The sequence below is a fragment of the Protopterus annectens genome, chromosome 13.part0 (assembly GCF_019279795.1).
Source record: "Protopterus annectens isolate FY-2018-M chromosome 13.part0, PAN1.0, whole genome shotgun sequence".
Classification (NCBI taxonomy): domain Eukaryota; kingdom Metazoa; phylum Chordata; order Ceratodontiformes; family Protopteridae; genus Protopterus; species Protopterus annectens.
This window is the reverse complement of record NC_056747.1, coordinates 829435441-829444588: the sequence shown is the minus strand read 5'-3', so window position 1 is coordinate 829444588 and position 9148 is coordinate 829435441. Positions and strand designations below refer to the sequence as shown.

Below are 9148 nucleotides of genomic sequence, written 5' to 3'. Positions count from 1 at the left end.
TTATACTTATAATCACAGGGCTCCAACTAGGAGATTTGTTTACTATTGATCACAATTTATGAACATTATGAAGAGGCTTGTTTGCTGAGCATTAGGCTTTGAAAAAGAGCTGTTTCAGGAAATAGTAATTAGAAGCCAGAGCACTCAGAGACATGACATTTTCTGCTGTACCAGAGAAACTGGAAGGAACAGGCTGCATTAATTTTGTGAAAGTGCAGATAATTAGCTGGACTGATGCCAATCAGCACAATTTATTAGTTGAGAGGACACATCATGTGTTTGCTCTATATCTGGATATGAGAAAGCAAACACAAGTCTACATTAGTAAAGATGCAGTCATGCCAGTAGAAAGAGTTGCTGCTGACAAAATTTTGGCAGAAGGAAAAGTATTAAATTGGAGACAGCACAATTTGTAGAAAGTAATTATTCTCTATATACTGAGCAGAAGAGAAGCAAATTCATCCCGTCAGTCAGGGAATGCCAGTGGGCAGGTGGAGATTCAAATGCTGTATCCTGCTATCTTCAGAATATTTTAACTAGAGGATCAAAATCATTTTTGATGCAGAACAGGCTAAGGAGGAATTTAAAGAATTATCCAACAAATAGTGAGCCAGCAAGCAGAAAGGGGATATTTCTTGCTCTTCTGCAATAACAAAGCCCACAGAGAGACTTTGCCAGTACAGTCTTCTGTGTTCCAAAGGAAAATGCTCAAGAGACAGAAAGACAGGAGCGGAGTAGAAAAATAAGGAGTACCTTCGACTTGAACCAGAGACTGGTGTTGGGAGATAGAGATGATCAGAAAGACTATCAACATTATGAAATTAGTGAATGAATGGAAGAGTGTAAAGCATCAATCCTATTAGACACAGTAATATACATGATATAATGTTGATTATGGACTGCTAGGGGTGTAAAAAGGACTGGTAGAATTAAGATAATGATTTTCCTTTTTTAGAGATGTGGATATCTAAATTAGTAATCTTGGTTTATGCTATAATAGATATGTTTCTCCCAAGAAAATAGACTTGGAAAATAAGATAGAATGATGAACAGCATGAAGAACTGTAGGTAGTTCTTGCATTTAGTATTGTATATTATTATTGCCTTTCAAATGTTTGTGCCACTCTATTACTGATGCTTGTACACTAGAGCCTTTTTGTCCAGGTCTCCACTAAAAATTGGTCCTGTGTCCAGTCAGACTTTCTCAGTAAACAAAAGCAGTGAATAAAAATAAATTTGCAAAGTCATATGTTTTCCAATAGCAAAGGCCTTCACTGGTAGAACAGAAGAATACAGGTGCAATCAATCATGCATGGTCTGAACAGTGTGTTGAGTGAAATTTCAAAAGCTGGTTCATGCAGCTGCATATTTACTAGCTGATTTTTTCATCACTAGCTGTTTTTACTTGAAGACAGATATCTGCAGATGCAAGCAATTAGTCATGAGAAGACTGAGCACTGTCTGCTGAGTAAAATTAACAACCTGCAGTGTAATTAATATTTAAAGGTACATTGGCAAGTAATTCAGGGAAAAAAAGAAGTTTGAATCAATGAAAAATGAATAAGTTATACATGTAGTTACCTCCCCAGCAGTCTTAACACTTTAATGGATTTAATGTAACAGTTCATAGTTTTTCTTCATTTAAAGGTAGATACTGCACATTTTCTTAGGGCAAAAAATATTTGCTGAAAGCATGTAAGCTGTTTTCTACCCTTGGGAGGGGAAGAGAAATAAGAAGAGATCAGATGGCAATTTTAGCATGGGTACTTTTAATTTTTGATTAGGTAGTGCGTATAGGGGCAACTGCTCTTATCAGGAGGGGTCAGCATAACGTTTTGAAAATATACAAAGTTGTGTGCATTTGTTGTAATTTAAAAATAAATGGGGGGTTTGAAAAATCTGTTTTTTTTGTCTGAGTGTTTTCATTGAAGTAAAAAGTCATAAACTGTGACATAGGTTCAAGTGAAGATGAGAGCAAGCAATTATCCAAGAGAGCAGCCTTGTAACTGAATGTGTAAAAGGTGGGAGTAATAGCTTTCTGTCAAAATGGCTACATCCATATCATGGAATGTAAATGGCCTTACAGGTGAAAACAAAAGGCACAGAGTATTGAATGGTATGTATCGAGACAGTTGTGAAATCAGCCTTGAGTAACATTTTACAGTTACCGACAATGCCACCACAATACAAAAAATGATTATGAATTTCAACAATGGACTTGGCTTCTTGTGTCATTCAGAAGGGGGGATAGGTCCAGTGTATATCACTTTGAGAAGAGATGGTTGATCGTCCAAACTGATTCATCAGAGATTACTTGCACATCTCTTTCCAAGGCTTTCATATATTGGCCATAACTTGTTCATACCCTTAGTTTCTCTTTAAATAGTGTCAGTCTCCAAACCCATACACCTTATCAAAACAGTATCTGGAAAACAAATGTTTTGCTGATCAACACTAAGATCCTTGACATAAAACTTCACTCCTTACAGGTACTTATCCTGGAATCCATTGATCTATGCCTTGGGTAACAACTCTCTTAAATTAACATCCATTGTCATTATATTCCAGCTTCTTTTAAACATAGAGAAATATCATAACAAAGAACATTAAATTGTGTAACAAAATAAATTTGCTGTTTAGATTCAGAAACCAAGTTTGGGAACCATTTTGTATCTTTCTGTACATTGTAGTGAACACATTCAAATAATTTGGTCCTTGAAGTTCTAGCTGCTTCCCAATAGACTGCAAAGATATCATTCATAAGATGCCCTCTTCTCTGAAACATGCTTGTAAGTTTACACTATTCACTAACAAAATCTTTCCAATTCAAACATAACTTTCCAATTCTTAAAAATTCACTGTTAGATTTTTTTTAATGTGTAAAGACTTAGTTTTTACTTAAAATCTTATTAATGCAGAGGGGTGAATATGTCCTGCGCACACTTCCTTTCTCATCCACATAAGAAGTTTCTGGGCAAAAAAGGCCGTTTTTCAAATTCATCAACTTTTTTTTTTTTGTCATGCTCCCAGACTATTCCATTTTCTTGTTACTGTTTTCTTGGTTGCAATTAAAATAGTGTTTAATAACACATTATACTTCTAATCCTGCTCTATTCACATGAAAAGCTCAACTAGAAAAACACCCAAATCTAACTGTATCCTGTTTGACCAGAGTTTATTGCAAACTTCATGAGTATTGTGTTTAAATGTTTCAAGCTTTTACAAGAAAATATTAGTCCAGTCAGCTAGAGATCTGACTCTGTACCTCTAATAGTGTGGAGAGATGCTGTTTGTGACTGTGTCCTGGAGTGTTTGTTAGTTAATTGCATATCAAACATGGACTACTGTTCTGCCTCAAATTTGTTTAGAATTTTATTTCCATTACTGTTCTCTCCCAGTCTGTTAGAAGTGAGTGTCTGTCAAGAGAGAACGTCATGTGATCAGCTATCAGGATGGTTACATTTTTTTTATCCTGAGCTTCAGCGTACCCATTCAGGGCAGACTATGGGTGGTGCATGAAGTGGCCATCAGCACTGCTTTTCCCCTCACTTCTGCAAGGTGATGATGCAGCAGACCTGCCTCACCTACCCACAGGAAGCATCATGCAGTTGTTTCCCTGTCTCTACTAGGGAAGTGTACTTATACTTTTGTACCCCAGAGCTTACCCCCACTCCCACCTTCTTGGATGGTCATGCTACTTTTCCCTGCCTGCACTTTCAAACACCCGTGCAACTAATCTAAATCAGATCCCCTGGGTTGCAGCAAGGGCTTAATTCCTCTATGCCACTGGCACAGGCCCCAATCTGTTTTTAAAATTTGCAAGTGTAAAGCCCAAGTCCCCCAGTCAGAACTTAAAAGCTGCATTAACTAGCCTCATCTCCATCAAGTGCTAGGTTCTCACCCTCAGATAAGTAAGATTAGCAAAGGCTGATAACCCAAGTTAGCTTATGTTCAGATACATACTCTTATGCTTAATTAAAATCAAACGTCTATAATACATTCATTTTTGAAGATAGCATTAAGGACAGGCATCATTAAGATATCTTTTTAACTATTTGAAATTAACTTCCTACAAAATTATTTATTTTAAAGAGATTGTGTTAAGTAATGCTTTAAAGCAGAATACAGTTGAATCGTAGTGTGTCGCTCTAGTTTTGAGTCACTGCAGATAAATGTAAAGTGTATGCTTAATTTAAAAGTACATATATTACAGGCAAGTTCTGTTCCCTCTCTGTTTCTGATTGTCATAGAATCTATTGCATTTTTAAGCAGTTATAAACAATCTTCTGTTATCTGTCATGAACTTGAGTGTTTTTAATACTACTAAAACAGTATGTTTGCTGTGCTTTGATTTCAGGATCCTTGTTGTGGTTCTACAAGAAAAGATAGCCGCATTTGACAGCTGCACTTTCACCAAAAAATTCTTTGTCACAAGTAAGTTTATAGTTTGAGAAAGTTATATAATAAGCTGTTGTGTAAGGAATACATATATTGTAGTCCAATGTAATTAGGGGTCTACTAATTCCCTTTACCTTCTGTCTGTTCATATTATTCTGTTCTGTTTAATAAACAGTGTATGAACAATATGCCAGAAAAGATGAGAAACATTCTTCAAATATCAGTGGTATTTTAGGTTTCACTAGTTGAGTATAAATGCAACTTGTATTGCTTTGTTTAGATTTTTCTGCCCTGTCATTGTTTCTTTTGAGTTACTTTCAGCTCTACTACAAATTGTTTTGTTCTCTAACACCACATTTCCTCATGGGTAATCTTCCATGACCCATCCCAAGGACAGTAGGGTATAGCTGTCCATCTCCAGGATAAGTTTAGATCTGGTTGTGGTAACCAGAATGGCTTGATGTGGAGTTATAGATCTGCCGTTAACATTTTATCTGTGATGGAAACACTTACTACTTTCAAGTTTTTCTCTGTTTCTGGATGCAGCATTCCTGTCACTTTGCGCATGTACCGAAAGTTATAAAGAAAAGTACAGACTTCTTGACTCAGATGTATGAGTTGATGTACCCCCAAAACATGCCACTGTCTACCTAGAATATGTATGCATTTGGAAAGACTAGGCCTTTTAATACTGGATGTTAGGCTTTCTTGTTGTACAACTATATTAGCTTTATTTTGATGGTATCGGAGTATGATTTTTTTTCCTTTCATTTCTGTTTACCCTGCCAGGGGTCACCTTAACAGTAAAACATAGCATTTGGGTTTGTTCACTTTGTTGGTCTTTCCTGAGCCACAGTCCCACATAATGGCATCTTCCCGGTGAGGAACTAATATAGACCTCACTTATGTTTAGGTGCTGTGATAGATGGTTTTAAGACTTGGATCCCTTCTGCATTATTCTAAGTTCTTGTTACCATTTCAGAGTATTGCATACCCCTCTGTTAACCCATAGTAACGTTCTTCTGCACAGTGTTTTTTTTTTTATTTTTTATTTTTATTTTATTACATTTCTTCAATTATTATTTCTCTCTATCCTTCCTTGGCATGGGCAAAAGTTTGGACTGTGGTGGCAAAATCTCTTAATAAATGTGCTTCTGGTAGGCAAATAGCTCCCAGAGACTTCCACATGAAGTGTTTATTTTGTTCTAGGCTCTGATCATAATGTGGATGATTTGTGAACACTACATAAGAATTAAACAAGGAACCAAGTTGAGGTGTAAGACACATAATTTGTTTGACAGATAAACACCTTAAGTCCCTTGAAAAGAGGTCTACAAAGATATTGTTGAACAAGATAAAGTTGAAAAAGGAAAGTAGGTTATGAACAAAATAAATTTAATCTGTTAAATGAAGGAAAGATACTTTACCTCTAGACTCTGGATCTTTTCAGTCATCATCCAGTACTTTGAGGAAGTCACATCTATTTTTGCCAGTACTGTGATTCCAAAACAGGGAGTTGCAGTTAATTTCTTGGGTACCATTAAAGCCTCAGCAGACTCCAGTGCCATATACAATGAATGAAACAGGCATGTTCATTACTGCAAGCATCTGCACAAATGTTGGCCCTTCCTAAAATTACACAGGAGATGAAGGTTGTTTTTAATCAAGAAGTTTGTGTGATTGAGGAACCTTCCTTTTCTCTTAATCATCTTCCAGAACAGTCACCACCATAGTAAATCCTTTGTAGTTGAGTTATCCTACCTTACCTTAATTTTCCTGCCTGTCTGAAATTGTTGAAGCAGTGACTTCTTGCCTTTTGTGCATGTAGCAACTAAGGCTCATGCCACTGTGCACTAATGTAGGTGTGTTTGGCTTCCTTCTGCATGCTTACTCAGTGCCTGTTCTGTTGAGGAGTTCTTGATGTTTTTGGAGAGTTAACACATCTGCTCATCCAAAGAAATGTTACTGCGCAATAATTTTGTTACTTATTGCAGTGGTTAATTTTGACTTTATTCCAACTTCAGCTTTAACTTTATTATTTTATTTGCAAAGGTTTTGCAAAACTAAAATCTGTCAGTAAATGCAATTGTATTAGACAAAATAGCCTCTAAAGATTTTCACTCCAAATGCTTGTTCTTTTTGGAAAGTGGTCAGAATGATGAAACAAATAGCCTGTAAAGATTTTCATTCCAAATGTTTGTTCTGTTTGGGAGTGATCAGAATGTCTAAGGATGTGAGTAATGTACATGATTTATCAGGCCACCAGAATCCAGATAAGCTCCATCTTCATTCCTTACAGAGAAGAGATTAAAATCTTTTTAAAAGAAGTCCACAAAAAAATCTGGATCAGTTAGAGGAGTGAAATAAATTGGTAAATTTCAACAGTTTTATCTTCCTTTTCTGGCATATCCATTTTTGTTTGTTTTATGTTATCTGTTTGTTAATTGGGCAAGTCCACTTGTCAAAGTGTCTGTTTTTGGAAGGTAACGTTGGTGCACTGTCTGGTTAAATGACTTGTTCAAAGTTAAATAGTATGCAAATGGCAGTAGGAGGAGTCAAACTCAGTACCTTTTTTGACTACAGGAAGCAGTTCGTTAACATCTTAGAGCTTTAATCCTCAGCATTAACTGCCGTTCATTTTGCTGACTCGTAACACTTGCAGTCCACTCATAACAGTAGTCCATAGTGTCATATCCAACAAAACCATTAATTAGAAACCAATGCTGTCCTAAAAGCTGAAAAAAAAGTAACTGATTTATTCACGTGCGTTTACCCTCAAAAATGGGAATTCATAAAAAAGTTGCCCACATACATGCTGCTATTAAATATTCAATCACATGATCTAAAACCAGTCATATGATCATGTACACAACACAGACATAAATCAAGACAGTGATAAAACAATATTATAAAACATGTATCAATATAAATAGAAACTTGCTGTTCAAAACCTTTTAATTATTCCCATTTAAAGAACCACAAATAAAATGTAAATAAATACATTGAATAAAGAATATAGGATAAAGAATGTAAAGGTACTACTGGTAATAAATACATTCTAGTTATAATTTTTCTGCCCTCATTTCAGTGTGCTAGTAGTACTTCTAAATTCATTCATTATTAGGGAAGGAACAAACATTAAATTACTGCTGCCAGCGTAATTCCTATTACTCTAAAAATGTTTTCCAGCTTCTCTTCCTTGTATGTGTAAAACAAATTTCCTTCACAGAACATGCAAACCTAGTGAAATGTTTGCATAATTTTGTCAGCTTACTTAATGCATTGTTGCTGGATCCTGTTCTGAGATCTTCATTGCTGTGGTGGTTTACTGACATGGGTTTTCGATATTGTCTCCACGATCTGGTCTTCAAGATCTGAAGGGGACCCATCTAGACAGATACAAGCTAAAGGGGTATTATATTCAGTGGCTGGTCTAATGATGGGTGAGAAAAGGGTGATCAATATTATCCCTATGTCTAGACACACTCTTTGTTTATAAGCTGTGCAGTATCAAAGGATTTTCTTACAATAGACGCTTGTTGGAAAAAAGTTAAGTCACTGTCCATATAAGTTCCCAAATCCTGAACTGTCAACTTTTTTTTTTTAAACACCTTTATTAAAATTCTCTCTCAAGTCAGGCAATCATACATAAGCAGACACAAAAACAATGTTAACGTGTTTCCATTTAAATACAATATGCTACTATCAGTCCAACATTACAAAAAAAAATGCTGAATTCATGCTTTCCCTTAAAGCTCACTCCTCCTGCTCCTGAACGTTGTCATGCATGTTATTGTTCCAACAATTTCCATTTACTGTTTTGCAATTTGCTCCTTCTCTTTTCTATAGATCCCTCTCCCAATCCTTTTATCTCTCTTATTATAATCACTACTTCATATGCAGTTGGTGTAGACTTAAATTTCCATTTTCTAGTAATTGCTTTTTTGGCAGCCAGCAGAATTAAATTTAATAAGACCTTATTTTGTCTAGGCATTTCACATCCTATATTCTAGTGCAAAAGAATAAGTTCCTTACTTACAGCCATTTGCACAGCCAGTATTTCTAACAGAGTACTCTGTAGAGAATTTTTAATGTCTACCAACTCATTAAACCCCCAAAACACATGTTCCCGGTTACCTCTTAATTCTCCATCACACCTCCAACATTTGCTGTCTGACTGAGGAAAAATTCTTTGAAGTCTTCTTAGGGTATAAAAATACCTAATCAAACACTTTCAAGCAAAGATCCTAAACCTTTTGGTCCTGGTTTCATACATATGAGCCATAAATATGTTTTCCCATTGTTTTCTTGTAGATTGCTTTTCCAGTCTCTTCCCAATCTTTTCTAACTTCCTATGACCTTCTAAATTATTCCTTTTTTCAACAGCTGCTTCTGTTCTAGATTCAACTAATCAACTCTACCAGAGCAGGTGTTTCATTTAAAATCCCCCTATCCCTTTCTCTTTGCCAGTACTCTTGAGATCAAGCCCTAGTAGAGAAGGCAGTCTCTAGCTTGCAATTTAGATGTCTTCTTGGCCTCATCACGCTCTATTACATTTCCTGCTTGGGTTATTTGCTATGAATATCATGGTTTCTTTGTCAGTTTTCTCTAGTAAATTCCAGTACCATCTTGCTTATTTTCTATACCCCTACATGCCGTCTTCTTTTCCTTTCTCATCTCATATTGGCTTAGTTCTTAGAATACTTTATTCAGCTTTGTGAATATAATATTTCTCTCTTTTTTTTAAATT

General features: G+C 35.8%; 1 protein-coding gene across 1 annotated transcript in view; it reads left to right on the top strand.

Annotated features, from left to right (window-relative positions):
* LOC122787696 (BCAS3 microtubule associated cell migration factor) overlaps nucleotides 1-9148 on the top strand; it is a 4651713-nt gene that overhangs the window by 1926979 nt on the left and 2715586 nt on the right. The window contains exon 9 of the mRNA XM_044054546.1: nucleotides 4358-4434. Coding sequence (XP_043910481.1) covers nucleotides 4358-4434 — 77 coding nt within the window. The remainder of the gene's footprint in view (nucleotides 1-4357; nucleotides 4435-9148) is intronic.